At 48.3% G+C, this 18,307-nt stretch overlaps 1 protein-coding gene across 1 annotated transcript in view; it reads right to left on the bottom strand.

Moving 5' to 3' along the window:
- ZC3H3 (zinc finger CCCH-type containing 3) overlaps window positions 1-17,804 on the bottom strand; it is an 85,729-nt gene extending 67,925 nt beyond the window's left edge. The window contains exons 1-3 of the mRNA XM_080938964.1: window positions 17,722-17,804; window positions 15,129-16,440; window positions 13,407-13,603 (exon numbers count right to left, since the gene is read on the bottom strand). Coding sequence (XP_080795090.1) covers window positions 13,407-13,603; window positions 15,129-16,440; window positions 17,722-17,767 — 1,555 coding nt within the window. The 5' untranslated portion in view covers window positions 17,768-17,804. The remainder of the gene's footprint in view (window positions 1-13,406; window positions 13,604-15,128; window positions 16,441-17,721) is intronic.
- Between the last annotated feature and the right edge of the window lie 503 nt (window positions 17,805-18,307).

The following is an 18,307-nucleotide window of genomic DNA, read 5'->3' as shown; positions in this document are numbered from 1 at the left end:
GACTCCCCCACAGCAGTGACTATCAGTCTACCTAAACTAGATCCTTTGTCCTGACTCTGCAGGGCCAGGCACCAGTGGGAATAAGCATGCAGGTCATGACCAGGTGCTTCTTCTCTGAAGAAGCCCGAGAAGACTCACGGATCAAAAGTATCAAAACAAAGATTGGGACCCAGGGGCTTATCTCCAAGACCAGGGTTCCTTCCTGCCAGGCCTAAGAGATAGACACTCAAACAAAGCCACAAATAACTGGACATTTAATGATCACAAGCTGCTGGATTTACAGTCATCAGACCCAGCTATAGATTTTCTTTGCAAATTCCATCAATTTCCATGCATTTAGACTAAATCTTTAATTTGGAAGGCATGAGCCCTAAAACCCCCAGCTATATAACTGTGGTGCTTTCTTGGCTACTCCTGACCTTGAAGACTTCCTATCTAGCAGGCTCAGCCTAATGCATGCTGTCTCTTCCTCCTCCTCTTCTTTCTCTTTTTCCTCCTCCTCTTTCTCCTAACAAGACACTAGCCTCACACAAAGAACAAGGGCCCTTTACAGTAAGCAAGTTCTTATTGGCAATACTAAGCCACCACCATGCCCATGGCCACAAGGGGAGGGATGAGTGATCAGAAAATCCACAACAAGCAGAAGGCCACCGTGAAAGCAGTCTCCTCTCCAGTGATTCCTATGCTACCGAGATACTCTGACAGCAAGAGACACACACAGCCTGGCGCCAAGACAGATCCTTTATCTAAAGATCTTCCTTTGGCAGAATCACCAGAGGGACCCCAGCATTAAGGGAAAGGAAGGCACTCAGCTCCAGATTCCAGTGGGTACTAAATCATGAGAGGGTGAAGCTCCATCTGGGTCACATGCTCCCAAGGAGGATGTAAGCCAGGAAGACTGCAAATGTCAAAAGGAAGACCAGCAAGGGGCTAGGTCTGGGGGGGTTCCAAAGAAGAGCATAACAAATGCCCTTCTGGCCTGAACTAGACTCTGATTTTGGTAACTCAATGAGAGCAAGTACAAAGAAAAGGTCCTGCTGGGTTTCCTGGCCTCAGCCCCTCAGCTCTTTTCTCTGGCTATCTTCTTGACAACAACACTAGCCTATAATGGGCTACAAGATCAAGGAGTGAACTGTTCAGGAAACCCAAGACCCAACCTACTTAGGCCTTGCTTGCTATGGGTTATCACCACTCCCTCCCAGGTCTGCCCTAGGCCTCAAAAGTCCTACTCTCCCTGTAGTTCCCTCAGAGGCTGTCAGTACCCATTACTATCCTGCAACTAGTACACAGTCTCATCCAGCAGCCCACTCTATGATCAATGCACAAACACAGAAATTTCTCACCCAAAAATGGCTTAATCATTAGTTTCCACTTGGACTAAACTCTGAAGTCTCACACCTCAATTCAGCTAAAGTGGGTTCAGAATTCTAACCAGGATGGACTTCTTCCAGTGGCCTAGAGGTGGAACAAGGAGAAAGCTGCAGGAAGAAGGTTGCCTCCAGGACCCCAAAAGCTGCCTTACCCTCCCACCACTCTGCTCCAGAAACTCTTAGAAGCCACAGGTCAGTGAGCTACACACAGATCACCAAGACACAGTAAGCCTTATTCTGTTAGTGACAGTTTGGGGAGAGCAGCTCACACACCCAGCTTGCTGATGAGAAAGTGAGTCCAAGGCTTAAAAAGCTATATAGCTTGACTAAGTGGGTTCCTATTGCTCACTATCCTCCCTCTTCCGGCATAGACTCTGCTTTCTGGTTTGATGTAAACTTGACACAAGCTAGAGTCATTTGAGAAGCAGGAACCTAAATTGAAAAAAAAAAAACACCCTCCCTGCCCAGAGTGACCTGGAGCAAGGCTGTAGGTCATTTTCTTGACTGGTGACTGGTGTAAGAGGGTCCAGCTCACTGTGAGTGGTACCACTTTTGGTGCTATGAGAAAGCAAGCTGAGCAAGCCATGAGGAAGAAACCAGTAAGCAGCATGCCTCCATGCCTCTGCTTCAGTGCCCTTCTCCAGAAGGTCTCCTTAAGGTCTTGTGCTGATTTCCTTTAATGATTTCTTGCAATTATGTTGAAGTTTAAGCAAAATAAACCCTTCCCTCCTAAAGTTGCTCTTGGTTGTGGTGTTTCATTGTAGCAACAGAAAGTCTAAGATAGACTTTGCTCAACTAAACCAAACCATCAAGCACAGTGAACTCTTGGGCTTAAGGGGGTGCTAGCAGCAAAGAGCTAGAAGCTCACAAGGCATCCTTGGACCTATGCCCCAATTCTTCCTAGGGCTTATAGAGATATAGGTCCAGCCAGAACTGCCCAACAAAGAGTCCCTCCCTGGTCAGGACAATCGTCCGTCCACTGGCCCAGAAGACTGACTCTGTAGGTCCTGTCATACAACTGAAAGAAGACTGTCCATCCTCAAGTTTCTTCAGGTCTCTTATACACATTGTCTACTACTCTCTAGAAATAAGCAAACATGTGAGCAAGTCAGATTTGACTCAAAACTAAGAAAAACACAACAGACAGCAAGACAACCAGATATCTTAATAATAAATAATCTTTAAAAGTACAATGGCACTTGGGCCATGGCAGCCATCTTCCAGTAACTTACCAAAATGATGAACACAAAGGGAAAGAGGAGAGGTACTATATGTTCTCCAGGCCTTTTAGGAAACATGGAGTTGTTCCTTTGGCCACATACATGCAAATCTACAAGAAGGGTGATAATGTAGACATCAAGGGAATAGGCACTGTTCAGAAAGAAATGTCCCATAAGTGTTACCACGGCAAAGCCAGAAGAGCCTACAATGTCACCCAGCATCTTTGTAAACAAGCAAGCTAAGGGCAAGATTCTGGCTAAGAGGATCAGTGTGCAGATTGAGCACATCAAACACTTGAAGAGCAGAGACAGCTTCCTGAAGTGGGTGAAGGAGAACAACCAGAAGAAAAGGGAGCCAAAGAGAATCACACCTGGGTTCAGCTGAAGCGCCAGCCTGCGCCACCCAGAGAAGCGCACTTTGTGAGGAGTAAGGGAAGAGCCTGAGCTGCTGGAGCCCATTCCTATACATTCATGGCCTAATGTGCAAACAGAAATAAAGAACCCGGACTGCAAAGTGTTTTCCTTAAAAAATAAAAATAAGTAAAATAAAAGTACAGTGGTAGGTGAACACTAGCTCAGTGCAATAGAGCATAAAACACCTGGGAGGCCCTAGGGTCAGTCTGCAGCACAAAGGGCTGAAGTCCAGACTTGGACCTGAAAAACTTACTAGCTGAAAGCCAGTGAGTTGTACACACCTTTGACCCAGGCACTCAGTACCCAGAAGGCAGAGCCAGGTAGACCTCTCTCTGAGGATCAGGCCAGAGCAACATTCTTTTCAGATCCAACTTAACAAGTTGAGCTACAAACCTGCAGAAATAACCAATGGCCTGAAAACCATTCGTTAAAATAACTTCAAATCCCCATGTCTGCAAATTTAAAAGTACCTTTTATAACCCACGGGTCAAAGGGGGAAGAGTCACATAAAAACTATAAAGAATCTGGAGAAAAACAAAAATAATTAACTTACAGAAAACAGCTAAAGCAAGCAAGCCAGCAAGATGCCTTAGCATATAAAAGCTCTTGCCACCAAGCCGGGTGACCTGAGTTTAATCTCCAGGGCCCACATGGTGGAAGGTGTCCTCTGACCACCACATGCATGGTGTGGCACATGTGCACACACTATGCACACACTATACAAACACACACACATACATATACCAGATATAAGAAATGTAATAATTGTGGAAAGCTATACTTAGAATGAAATAACAGACCTACTTTTAGACATCTATAAAGCCTGGGTCCTGTAGTGCCTCCTCAGACCACTGACTGGCTTCTGTGGTAGGTGGGGTTCTACCATGAGCCCCTCCCTGTCCATTCTCCTTGCTTGCTCACTTGTAAGCACTATAACCCCTTGCCTTCAGGCGCTCACCAACCACGCCCAGCAGCCCCAATGCCCAGATCAAGTTATGGGTATAGGAAACCATCCTGAACTAAAACCAGATGAACCCCACCCAGGCATGTGTTTCCCTTAGAAATTAAGAACACCCCTGCATGAAAGAAAGGGTCAAAGAACGGTTTTAGAGCTTTTGGGGTTTTTTGTTTTTGGTTTGTTTTTAAGAATAATCTTTTTGGGGGCTGGACAGATGGCTCAGTGGTTAAGGGCACTGACTGCTCTCCCAGAGGTCCTGAGTTCAATTCCCAGCAACCACATGGTGGCTCACAACCATCTGTAATGGAATCTGATGCCCTCTTCTGGTGTGTCTGTACTTATATATAATAAATAAATCTTTTTTTAAAAAAAAAAAAAAGAATAATCTTTTTGAGCAAAGCATATTATTAGAGACCTTAGGCACAGCTGTCAGTCCCAAGGCCTAGCCAGCTGACTGCTCATGTCAACCTCAGACACGCCCTGTCTAAATTTCATTCTAGCCCAGGTGTCAAACAAGGTCTCTGTGCATCCCTCAAGCAGCAATGGCAGCCTCATCTTAAGCAGCCATACCATGCTGCCTTCTACAAGGCCAGCCCATGGAGGGAATTGGCTCCCCATTCAGATAACTATCCCAGAACCCTCAGCAGGCATCTCCTATGCCCCACTTGTCCTGCTTGTCTTCCTCAGACATCCCTGGCTGGGGTGCTGCCCTGGAGTTCCCAGTAGAATTCTGCAGGAGTAACACCCTTTCTATTTAGTTTCCTTGACCAGAGGGACCAGGTCAGGTCCTTTCACTGAGTGGAGGGAACCCAGGCAGCCTCTTGCCAAGAGGACAAGAGGAAACCCTGCCATCCTAGAACACTGTGTCCCAGCTGCCGTCCATGCCCAGCTGTCTCATGGAATGTCTCAAGCCCACCATGAGCATACCCTTCCAAGCCAGGCATCTTCCAGCATCATTCCATTGGGCTCATGTCTAGCACCAATCACAGTACTGCTGCCCCTGGCTCTGCATGGTACTAGAGGGAAGGTTCTCTTCACCTATGAAAAAGTAGACTTGAGATGAGCCCTTGAGTAGCCTAAGTCATGAACTGGTGACCCAAACCAGGTTCTCTGGCACACTGTGCCATCATTGTTGTCTATCATATGAAAGAAACATCTTGACTTGAGGATTTGGAAGGGTTGCCTGAATCCACACATCACAGTCTGCCAAATCCATGCAGAATACCCATGCTAGGTTCTATCCCCAAATGCACTAAGAAGCAATGCTGAGCAGGGATCTACTGTCAACACAGTGCTGCAGACAGCAGCACTCACTCACAGGAACAAGCTGGGTGGAGCTCATAAGTGCCTCTCCCCACCAGAGGAATGTGCTGTGCGCTCAGAGTTCTGTAACCTGCCCCATTACAGTGAGATTGAGTACATTCCTAAGACCACCAACCACCTGAGGACTAGCCAACAAAAAGAGGCTCTTGAAAAACCCACTACCAGGGCACAGCCCAGCACAGGAAAGCCATACACTAAGGCTGGCTCATAGGCTGTGTACTGGCCCCCCGACTCTATCCCACACTAATAACACAGGTTTGGGTATGGGCTCCTTTCCTGGCCCACCTAAAACCCTGTCACTATGTGCAACTTCCTGCAACCCACCACAAACTACTTCTAACTCCACATGAAGGGCATCTGCCTACAGCTGGCATCCACCCACTGCCAGCTGTAAAACAGGGTGAGTATACTAAATCATATCCACATGCTGCAGTAGGCCTTGCTGACTGCTTGAGGACAAACCAGGCCATGGGGACAGCGTCTAGGACAGATCTTATGCCATGTTCTCTGAGAAAACTCCTGGGTACTCAGTAATGTAACCTCAAGGGAGTCATCAGCTTTTGTGGGCCCTGACAGCCCAGCAAGAAACAGTTGGACAAAGCTTAACTCGGCAGCCTGAAACCTAGTATGAAGGTAATCTCTTGAGACCCTTAAGCCAGTCCATGCTCAGTGGCCAAGTTTGCAGTATTTGATTAAAAGTCAGTCAGGAATAGAGAAGATAGGCGATTCTTTGACCAGAAGGAAAGTGACAAGAGAAGACTACTCACACTTAGATTTACAGAGGAGCTACCAAAACTGACCTAAGCCAGAGGGGAAGGCCTGCTGTCTTGAAGATACAAGCTCCAGCCACCCTGATACCACCACCATTCCCAAGCCAGGAGTCAGAAGGGGCAAGCTCACCAGGAGTAGCACACACATGTGTGTTCATGCCAATTCTGGTGGAATAATTAATTAGCATGGTTGCAACAAACGTAAAATTGGAGGCCTCCAGCGTGCCTGATAATTTATGCAAGATCCAAGGATCGCTGCAGATGCCTTTCTCAGAGCCTAATTCAGCATTTTCTTTTTTCCCTTATGAAAGCAGGACTCCAGATTTAACTGTTCTCATGCCCTTTAACAGTGTTTGCCGTAGCCATAGTAAAGTCGTACAGTCCAGCTGCATGCCAGTGAGCAACAATGGATGGTGGGCCCTGGGGCACTGGGTAGGACTTCCCAGGCAGTGGCAGCAGCCACCACATAGCACAGAGCAACACCACACTGGACTGAAACACCCGAAGGCTCCAGCTCCTTGATCTGCATAGAAACCCTGTAATTTTACAGATATATTTTAAAAAAGAAAAATCAGACAGTAGTGCAAAGAACACAGAAGATCGGAACTCCCTCAGCAAGACAATGGCACCAACCAGCCTAGAGAGGGTGTGTACTTCCTGTGTACAATATCTCAGGCAAATTCTAGAACTTGAACATCAGACATAGCTGCTCCCAGCACCCACCATTAAAGGATGTCCATCAAGCCTGGCCTCTTACCAGATCCCTTGCCCTGAGCCCTTCCCCACCAGGTGCAACAAGCCACCCTGTGTACCCCAACACGTACCTGAGGCTCCACAGCATCTGCTGCCTCAGCATTAGTTATGACTAGAGAAAAAGCAGCGTGCATTCTTGCTCTAAACTTGGGGTCCTGATTGAAGCTCTCTGCTTCCCTGCCTTGGGCTGCAGTGAAGAAGGCAGCCAGCCAAGACCACCAATAGCTATTGCTCAAGCCTAGGTCAGGTAGGGAAGAATGTTGTCACAACCAAACTGCCACTCCTAACGCTGTGCCACTAGTTTCTGATCCCTGGCTCAACTCTGTTGGAAGTCAGCTCCCCAGAGGCCACAAGGCTCAGGGCCAAGCAGAGGACTGGGTACCTGAGAGACTGTAGATCACACTGCTGCTATATAGTCAGCCTGTGAGCATTTTCATCTGCCAACCCTCCTATTCCCAGATTTCCCCCAACTTCCCTTGCTGACACTAGTGGTGAGACAACACCATCCCATAGCCAGCCAGTGTTGTGGGATGTTCATGAACCCTTCTAACATGCCACTGGCTCTCACCCACCAGGAACCCTTGGGCAACAGGCAGGCTGTTGTTTCTCCTCCCAGGTCAGTCCCTTTCTGACTCTCAGCCTCAGATGCTGAATATAATGATGCTCCAATAGGTCTGGGCCTTGGAAGAACCTGATATAATAAAACACACCACGATGCACTCCATTCTGCCCACATAATAGCCACACCCTATCCATCTTAAGTCAGATGAAACAGGTAGGTATCCCCCAACCATCAGGGCTTGCTCACAAAATAAAAGCTTTGGGTTGAAGCCAGGAATTGGTTTCTAACATATGTGGTGACAAAATTAGTGAGAACAACCTTCTCAGAGAACATGCTGCAGAAGGGAACCCTGTCCCAAACAGTACTTCTGCAATGAAATAAGCCACCTTCCTCTTGCTCTGCACCAAGAGACTCACATCTATGTGCCAAGAGTAGGACAAAGCCCTCATACAGGACCTTTCTTGTGAGGCAATACAGACAATTAACACAGAAATCACATAGTGCAGAAAATGAAGCAGGAAGTGGGAATGCTATGGCAATCTTAAAGCAGACAGGCTTGTAAGGCTTCGTAGTTGCCTGAATGAAGGCAGAGAAGCCCTAGATTCTGAAGGAAGAGGATCACACTGCAAAAAGTAGGCAGATGTAGAGTGTGGAGGTATGGCTACAGAGTGGGTAGGGCCTACTCACAGAAAAGAAACATCTGGCTGGAGATGGGAAAAGCCTTCAGAGGCAGGTCCTATTGAAGGGGCAAAGTCTAGTGTCTGACCAGAATAGGTGGGGCTTGGCTGAGAGGAGTAGAATCTAGCCCATGAATGAACGAGTCCTGGCCAAGGAGTGAGGATTTCAAAAGGGGGCAGGCTTTTAAAGGACAAAACCTAGGCAGAAAGAAGGCAGGCTTAATCACAGGCAAAATTCCCATAGTACTTTGACATAGTACTTTGCCTACAATTCCAGCCCTGGGAGGCAGAGGCAGGAGATTCAAGAACATTCTTAACTTTATATTTACTCTAGGCTGCATACATAGCCTAGGCTTTAAAAATAAATGTGATGAAGTAGAAGGGTAACTAATCCCAGCTACCCAAAAAGCTGAAGCAGCTCACAATTCAAGGCCTCTCTGAGTTACAGTGTGGGTCCAAGGCCACACTGAAAAACTTAGTAACACTCTGTCTAAAAATAAAAAGTAAAAAAGAGAACTGAAGATAGAGCTCAGTGGAAGAGCATGTGCTTGTATGTTCAAGGCTCTGAGTTCAATCCCCAGTACCACAGATGAGTGGACAAACTAAGTGGGAAGCTATGAGTACAGGAAGAGTATGGGTAGGTTTCCTCTCATGCCCAAAACCACCTGGCAAACAGCCCCTTCCCTCAGAGTAGCTTAAATAAAAAAACAAAAAACAGGCATGATTTTGAAATGACCCATGATCCATATACACCAAAAGGACCTGCTTGGGAACTCTGAATGAAACTGAATGGGCAGGGCCTAAAGGCACACAAAATCATGTCAGCAGGCTTGAAAACATTTACAGGGCCAGGAGGAACAATGGAGAAGCTGTCCTACCACAGTATAAAGGCAGGCCTCACCCAGACACTGAGACAGACTTGGAGCTCTGGGGAGGCTGCCTTCAGGATGGCTAGAAGTGGAGGGTAGGGTCAGCTCTCAGAGAACACTGAACATCTTGAGGGGTTCCCAGCCCTCAGATTAGTACCAGTCCTAGGCTGAGGATGGCAAGAGAGCTACCCAATCTGTAGCAGGATGAGTGAAGCTAATAGATCTTAAACTAGGAAGACTCCCTGAGCACTTTCCTCAGAAACCATTGGACGTGGGAACAAACGACCATCCCAGCACACTCTCACCATAGGCAGGACAACTTCACTGAGTGATCTGTGGCCAGACAAGGGGCTAAGACCCTTACTTACTTTTATGTCCAAAATGAGTGGTCACTCTGTTTTTTTTAACCTAAAAGTATTAACAGTGGTTCCTTCATACCACAAAGCCACTACAGTGAACTGAGGAATGGTTCCTGCCACAAGCCAAAGCACTCTGCACTAGAGGTAGGTAACTATCCCCAGGAGGCTCGTGTGAAAACCTAGGAGGCTGGTAGGTCTCAGTCTGAATGAAATCAAACTGAAAATTCACCTAGTCCTTATTATCCAGCCCTCTAGCAATCCCTAACCCAGAACCTGCTGAATTAACCCTTTACCAAGAAGGCTCTATTTCCAGGGCTAGGCCAAGGTTTGTCAAAAAGATTTTTAATTTTTATTTTATTGTTTATTTTTATATTATTTATTTATTTTGGTTTTCCAAGACAGGGTTTCTCTGTAAAGCCCTGGCTGTCATAGAACTCACTCTGTAGAAGAGGATGAGCTTAAACTCAGAGATCCACCCACCTGCCTTTGCCTCTAGAGTTCTAGGACTAAAGGTGTGTACCACCACACTCTGCATTCATTTTATTTTTAACTCTGTGTGTGTGTGTGTGTGCGCGCACACGCGTGCACTTGAGTATGGGTGTCCATGGAAGCTGGGGGTGTCAAGATTCCCTAAGAACAGGAGTGACAGGCAGTTGTGAGCCACCTGAAGTCGGTGCTGGGAATCAAACTCTAAAAGAGCAGTATAACCTCTTAACTGCTAAGCCATTGTCCCAGCCCTGTTTTTAAAAACATTTTAAGTGATCTCTGTGTGTCCATATGTAGGTAAGTGTACATCCATGCACATATGGAAGAAGGTGACAGCTCTTCTGGAGACAAAGTTATAAGCAGTTGTGAACTGAATTTGATTCCTCTGCCAAAGCAGTAATGTTTTTAATTAAGCCCTAAGACCAAAATTTTAACATAGTTATAGGAAGAAAAGGACAGGAAATGACCACATATCCACTATGGGCAGATAAAAGAGGAGGGTCTTCCTATCTAAGCCTACCTCTGAGAGGTGATGATACAGAGCCTGTCTACCCACAATGGCTCTTTCTTGGCAGTGGACAGCTAATGCTTCCAAGAGGCTATTGGTTAGAAGCCCATGATTTACTGGTACTAAGCTAGAGCAGCAGGTGCTATATCAGATTAAACAGCACCCATGCACACAGCTCAGGGAGCCAAGCCACATATTAGGCCTAGGTAGGCCACACCTTATGTGAGTAGTAAGTATGGGAGCTCACTCCAAGCATGCCAGGCCCCATATCCCCATACTGACCAGAAGAGTATCACAAGGTAACTACCAATCACATCCCTAAAGTTTCATCTCCTCTCCCTGAATGCCTTTGCTAACGTTTGTCCATGGGAGGCAGACCAAGGTCTCAGCAGCAGACCAAGCACACACTGCCTCCTTGACCACCTCAGGGCTCTCTTGGGGCATCCATCCCACCCCATAACCAAAGGCTGACCAGAAGAGACACACTACATCAGACTGGAACCTTCCTGATACTCTCAGTCCCCAGGCCTGAGCAGCCCCATGGCTGCTGAACAATGCAGTTTTGAATTCAATTAAAGCGATTATCTGTTGTGCCAAATAAATTGTGTACAGCATATATCCTGCGGCACTTCACACCTCCAGGCTCATTATTTCCTAACTGTTTCCTCCTGTTTATGCGCTCTCAAATTAAATTGCTGATAATACGCGCCAAAATAAAAAATGAGCGCACCTTGTCCCAAGAAAATTGATTCTCCTTCTCCTGAACTGGCGATTGCCAGGTTTTATATACTCGGTTCCTGGTGATCATTAGTAATTCAATTTTCTTTTTATTAGCCCCCTTATCTGCTGAGCAATATAGTGGCAGCGCTGACCTCTTTCGCACGGGTAAATGTTTAAAATCTTTTCCCTGATTAATTTTGCCAGTTAAGAAAAAGAGGAGAAATGGCCCGGCTCTTAGCCATCACAATGAATAAAGCTTAATGTTGATTGTGATGGAATTTCTAATGCCAGGGAAATTGATTGAACGCGGCAATTACACTGCAAGAGTAACTCGAGGGAGATGGGATCGCTTTCTTCTGGCCGTAGCCTTTTGGTTATTTAAAACAATCCAATTTGCAAGGATAATTATGTATTAGTGTTTTATCTGCCACTTGAAATGAACAGGGGAGTTTCGATACTGGCCCAGCATTAGCAGGTTATTGCTGCAAATTACTTGATATCTGCTTTCTTTCACATAAAGAGGAAATTAGGCAATCAATTACCAGAAAAAGGTGGATGGAGGGATAAAAGGGGCAAGTGCGCCCTCTGCTGGCTACTAGGCCACAAAGTAGGGCGAGTAGGGACCTGGAGGAGGGGCTAGCCAGAGCAGCTAGGCTAGCTACCCTTGGCACACAAAATCTACTGAGCAATCAGGTTCCTCCCTAGACACCACAGTACTGGCACCAAGAAAAAAATCTGGAACTAGGGCTAAGTGGTTTTTTTTGTTTGTTTTTTGTTTTTTTGTTTTTTTGTTTTTTTTTTTTTTTTTTTTTGGAGGGAAGCAGAAAGAAAAGACTTTAAGCGCTAGCTTAAGGGGCAGCCCCTATTCACTGACACTATGTACTGGGATACACTAACTTGAACAGCCACATAAGCTTGGGGGCTACACCAGTTTGGAGATAGAAAAGCTCCAATCAGCACTATGGCAAAGACTGCAGCCCAGGGAATCAAACAGATGGCCAGAGTTTTGCACATAATTCAGGCTGGGATACTTGGACAAACAAGGAAAGAGGCGGCCAGTAAGCCTTGCTAGAGGAAGCTGAGGAAACCACAGCCAGTTCCTAAAGCCAAATCCATCCAGGCTCCAGACGAATTACTACTGCCACTCCCATCTCCTTCCCGTCCTGTACACAGCCACCCTGTCGTCTCCGTCTGTCTAGAGTTGTACAGAGTAGTTTCTGAACTACTGTACCTGAGTAGTACAGGCTCAGATCTGTTTTCACAGCTCATCTGCTTAGATGAGGATCCTCCCTTGAGCTCACACACAAGGCTTTGCATGTTAGCCATCCTGACTCACTGTCTACTCCAGCCTGCTAGCCCAACCCTGTCACCTGATATTTCCGAGAGCAGCAACACAAGCTGTCTCCTGGCTCCCTCTTCTACCCTTCCCTGAAATCACAGAACCTATTCCTTGCCTTGCAGTGGTATAAAAGAGCTTCCCCCATTGCCTAGTACCCTTTCCACTGGGGTAATCCCCTTTTCTGATCCTGAAGAGCACACTGGCTATATGGTCTTCCTTCTGCTCTGTGTTCCAAACAGTGCCTTCACCTTCTATTTCCTCTCCTCACCCAAGTCTCAAGATGTACTCCTAATGCCTGCGTAGTGTTTACACTCTACCTGCAGCCCATAACTGTATGCTTCTGCTTTCTTGTTCTCAGGACACCTTTACCACCCAAAGCCAACTGTCCAACCTGTTGACATGGGCTCAGGCAGCCATTCGTCTTCTACAGAATGTGGCTCAGTATCCCCAGGAACCAGCATGACGATTCTTGGCCTCAAAGTGGCCATCGCATGCATGGTGGGTAAGCAGGTGAATAATGGATAGAAAGACCCCCCAGAGCCCTTCCTGAAACAGGAACACTATGCAGTCATCACATCTGTCTATAATTAAAGGCTATCCATTCCTCCACTCGTGGTGGAGGCACCACTAACAGTTTCAATAGCTCCCTAATACACCCAAGGCACCACGGGTACAGCCATTGAACTCAAAACCCATCACCCTTCACTGTTCCCTGGCCAACTGTAGGGCAGGGGACACTGTGACAGCCACCAGCAGGAGACAATCTTTGCTGTTCCCAGTCGGTTCTCACAGACACAAGCAAGTGGTGCTGTCCTAGAAAATTCCAGTAAGGACCCCACAGCTCTTCCTCACACTCTGCCAGGCAGAACACTAGCAGACTATTCATCTTCACCCAAAGCTGGAAGCCTCTCAACCCATCCTTCTCAAATGGCCATGGGGAACCCAGCCATGTCCAGCCCACCCCTCTCTCTAGCCTTTCACTCGGTCCCATACCCCACCCTCCTAACATGGTTCCTAACCACCCAGTGGAGTGCAGCCCATTCTCAGTCAGTACCTAGAGCTTCCCTCCTTGTCATACCTTCCTTGCTGGAGAGGTGGGTCCGGCTGGATGGCATGCAGCACAGCCGATGTCTGTTGACCTGCATCAGACCCTTATGGGGAGTCTTCCTTAGAATGGGGCTATTCTTCCCCCGGAGGACCTGTCTCCGTCGCTGGGTAAGATGGTTTTTGTTGGCGGTGGCAGCTGAGGGGCTGCTCTTCTTGTCCCCAGGAAGGCTATGAAGATAAAACACAAAAGCTACCAACAAGCTCACTAGGTAGAGCTACCCAAGCACCTTCGTCATCTGGAGACAGCACAGGTTGCAATGTTCTCCAAGTAAAGCAGAGCAGAGTGGCTTCAGACCCTGCCCTTGTCCCAGCCCTTCTCCAAGCCAGATGGGCTTTAGTACAAGATTTTAGTACAAGACTGCAGGAAAAGGTGATGGAGAAGGACCGCATTCCTACAACGGAGCTGTCATCAGCTTGCATGCCATCTCCCAAGCACAACTTCAAAGATGCCACATAATTCCCTCTCTGAGGTCCCCACAATAGAGGAAGGCACCAGTATAGAAGAAATCTATTCTCTAGACAGGGTAAGCACGACACTCAGGCTGACATAACTACAGACAGTATATGTCTGAAGCACAGAGCCAGAAGAAGTGAGCACAGAGAGAGCCAAAGACCAAATTAAGACAACAGGAAGAACTTCCTTTGGGGATTTATAACAAGGACAGTAAATGTCTTCTGGAAGAACATAAATGTCTTATGGCATAGGCAGGCCCTCTGCCTGGTAAGTAGACAATACCTTTGCCATCAGTGGCTCCTGACCCCTGACCATATATTCCGGGCTATGATGCCAACCTTCAGTCTCCTGTAAGCATGTAAGGGTGCGGATCTCAGTAATATGTCTTCATAAACCAGTAGCTTGGCCTAGTCACTTGGCCACCAGCAAAGGGCCAGCTGGGATGTAAAACCAATCTGCTTCCTCTGGAGCAATGAACACCCAACAGCTCAGCACACTTGGAAGGTGGCAACTGAGCACAAAGCAGGAAAAGCCTGGGACAGCAGTGCTGCAATCCTTACAGACACCCCACACAGCACAGGCAGTGCATCCTGCTGTGTGGACAAGGGCAGAGTGCCCCACCAAGCCTGACTCCTAGAACCTAAAGCCCTCAAGCAAAACCTGTGCAGGAAAAGTCCAGGCACACCTGGCAGAGCCCAGCACCCTAGTCCATCACCCACAGCTCAGACACATAACCCACTGCGCTGGCCAGAACAGCCATGCAGCATTCACTGACTGCTACACACTGGACAGGCCCAGGGTGCAGCTCCCCAAGCACCTAACCTGGCATAACACGTTTTTGAACCCTGCCCACCAAGAAGGGAAATGACCTAGTTTCTCTCCAAAAGAAGAAAGGATGGGTCTGTCAGCATCACCAGTACCCAGAGCTCTTGCCTCCCCAACTCTAGTGGGGCCCCATGCAAGCCCCTGAATCATTCAGTCTTTACCTGACATATCTTTATATGACAACAGTATTCCAGTCTCACTCCTATTAGAAGCATGACCCAAAATCACACTCAAAACTCCGTTAGGTCACACATCAGTGGTGCTGAATAAACCCAACATGGGCCTTCTTTTTCCCCAACCTGAAAACCAGGAAGGGAGCACAAGCTAAGGTCCAAATTCCCTAATTCAGGAACCAAAACCACTTAATAAGCCCCACCCCCAGCCACCTAGACAGGACATTGCAAGATAGCACACCTGGTATTACCCCTCCTCCGGATAATCTTGGTACGGCTCTTCACTTTGTAAGCTGAGACCTGTGACTCTCCAAAGAGGGGCTTCGAGCTGCTGGGTCCCCCTGCTGGTCTGTCCCCTGATGGGGACCTAGATGGAACTGGGGAGAGCTGAGAAGTATGGTCCTTGCTACCAGCCTCAGACTGCCAACGGAAAGAGGAAGAGGAGGAAGCAGAGGGGCTGGAAGCCTTCCACTTGTACTTGCTGGGAGAGGGTCCAGGCTTGGATGGTGTGGCCAGCTTCTCAGGTCTCGCCTCTGGGTCACCTTTAAGCTGTGGCTTCTCTGTCTTTACAACTGTACCAAAAGCAGCCTTGTTCACACTCTCCATAGTTGTTCTGGGACTGAGGGCTCTCCGAGTGGCGCGTGGGTTCTTTTCTGAGGCAGCTACCCATTTGTAGTTGTTTTTCCGAAACTTGCTGGTTCGACAAGACACTAGCAGTGAGGCCTCCCTGACCTGCCTGGTTCCCGTTGCTGGTCTGACTGGAGCCCCCACTGACCCCAAGAAAGCTGGCTGTTCTGCGTGGCCAGTATTTGCTCTTTGATCTCCAATGAGCTGTTCAGAATAGCTGGTAGAATGAGGGACTACCTTCCGGCACAGAGCCACACCAGTGCGTTGGGATAGGGCAGAGGATGAGAAGTGTGCCTTCATGGCAATTTCACCTTCACTGACTGTCCGCCGATACTCAGGAGTGCTGTCACTAACCCTGCCCACAGACTTCACGACCCGAGGCTTGCCAGGCTCCTTCTGGCAGACCAAGAGAGGATCATCCACACTGTAACCCACCTTGGTTCTTCCTGGCCTTGCAGGCTGCAGTTGTCCACCAGGGACCTCAACCTCACTTCCTTGGGGTCTTTGGTCACTCCAAGAGGGGTCATCACAGTATTCCAAGGACCCCCGCTGGACCCCTGAAGCATTGATGGAGCCTGACTTTGAGGGTGGCTTGATTTTAATAACCATATTCTGATCTGGACTGAGCTGGACCTGTCTCTCCAGTACGTACTGCTGGGGTTCAGCATGCTGGCTATCCTCAAACCTGAGGGATGCCTGCAAACCATGATCACTGGCTGGGTCAGGCAATTCCAGAGGCTGGTTCACAAGGGAGTATTTCTTGCGCCACGAATGGCCATGGTGTGAGAAGCCCCTCCGACTTGGACGGGAGTAGCGGGCGCCAAAGGTCCTGCCACCCTGGAACACAGGTGGCTGCCACCGAGTAGTTGATGAGTTGCCCAGGGCAGGGCCATTGCCGTGGAGGGTTTTATAGTCATCAATTAGACCTGAGAAGGCAGAATCACAGGCTCAGTTACCTAGGAGATGTGAATAAAAACAGCAACAATCAAGACTACTACCCCTACCCTAATACCCCAGACCCACTCACCTTCCTGAGCCCCTTGCTGACTTGAGAGCAGCCCTAAGTGACTGGAAACCACATCTTCTTCATCAATATTACTTCATTACCATTTTGCCTGCATATCCTGACGATGACAGCTTCTATAGGAGGGCTGCTTCTATTCACTGGCCTACTAGGTCTACAATGTTTTGACAGCAAGTGTCGCTCCCTAAACAAAAAACCATGAGGGGCCAGAAACCTGTGGTGCCTGGGTAAGAACAGGACAAGTCTTCCATCGAGGCCCTGTGGTTTACCCACTCATGGGAAAAATGCTGGACTCCACCTTAGTAATCTCAGAACTGATGCTTCTCTAACCCAGTACTTGACAGAAGAAAAAAACAACACAATACACCCACTGACGACCCAACAGCTAACATCTTCTACAGAAAACACCTGATACCACCACCACCAGCATTTTCCAATGAAGTGACTCATGGAGCCCTGGAGGAAGAGAGAAGAACGCTAGCAGGTTCACTGGGTCCCCAATAACCAACCACACAGACACAGACAGACAGACAGACAGACAGACAGACACACAGACAGACAGACAGACACAGACACACACACACACACACACATACACAGACAGACAGACAGACAGACACACACACACACACACACACACACACACAGCCTGCCTCAACCTCGAACCCTGTCAAGACACCTCCGGTTGGGTGTTAGAAAAACCCAAATAGGCAGGCCACCTGGACCCTCCTTCCCACCCCCTAAGTATTTTCTGTGGGGAAAACTTTGGAAACGATATGAACGCTTATAAAGGCCAACTTGGGTCTAAAAATCTGAAGCTATAAAAGCTGGTGCCTGAGTAGTCAGCCCTAAGTACAAGGGGGCTGTGCCTGAATCGAGCCAAAAGCACTCAAGGCAGCGGAAGAGAAACGCTTCCGAGCCAGCCAAACCTGGAGGTCCGCTGACGCGACCACCGCGGGTAGACCAACGTGCTGCGGTCTCCTGACAGCCCTCGGAGATCCGGCCCACTCACTCTCCCCGAAGCCTGGCGGGTCTGTCACCCGTGGGCCGCACCCGACTCCGCCGCTGCGATGCCCACCATGACGACCATCAGGAGACCGCAACCGACATCACCCGCTTCTAAGAGGGTCTACGGCGATCACAAGAAATAAGTGAACACACGCCCCGACCACGGCCCGCTCACCCTGCAGGAGGCGTATCTGCCGTCGTAGCTGCTCCTTTTCCTCCATCTCCGGAGTCCGCGACGCCTAGCCAGACCCCCTGGACGTCATCACTGTGCGACTGTTTCCCGCAGGCGGGGCCGAGAGAACGCGGAACTTCACTACGCGTAGACTTGAGGTTAAAAAGGCACCGTTGCCCCGGCAACCCTGGGATAGCGCATGCGCAGAATGAGAAAACTCGTTATCTTGACGCACCCGGAAGTGGCGGCAATCTGGCTTCTATACTAATTCCTGCGCCTCGTTTCCACTTCTGGGGGTTCCATGGAAGACTTGGAAGAGATGGATTGATAACAGTTCCCCCTAGACGCAGGAATTTCTTTTATCAGTTTATTGTTTGAGACAGGGTCTCACTATATATTCCTGGCTAAGGAGAAACATAAATGGTAAACTCCTTATGTAGACTAGGCTGGCCTCGAACTTAAGGAGGTTCACTTTGGTCTGACTCCGGACCAAGAATTAAAGGGATGCCCCTTTAACGCCTTTGCTGCCGTAGCACGAGAACAGCGGAAAAGAATCGGAGGCTACTTTTTGCAGATAGTTACAGGTGTT

Source organism: Micromys minutus (assembly GCF_963924665.1).
Source record: "Micromys minutus genome assembly, chromosome: 27".
NCBI lineage: Eukaryota > Metazoa > Chordata > Mammalia > Rodentia > Muridae > Micromys > Micromys minutus.
Note: the sequence above shows the minus strand (reverse complement) of the source record. Positions and strands in the feature narration are given on the sequence as shown.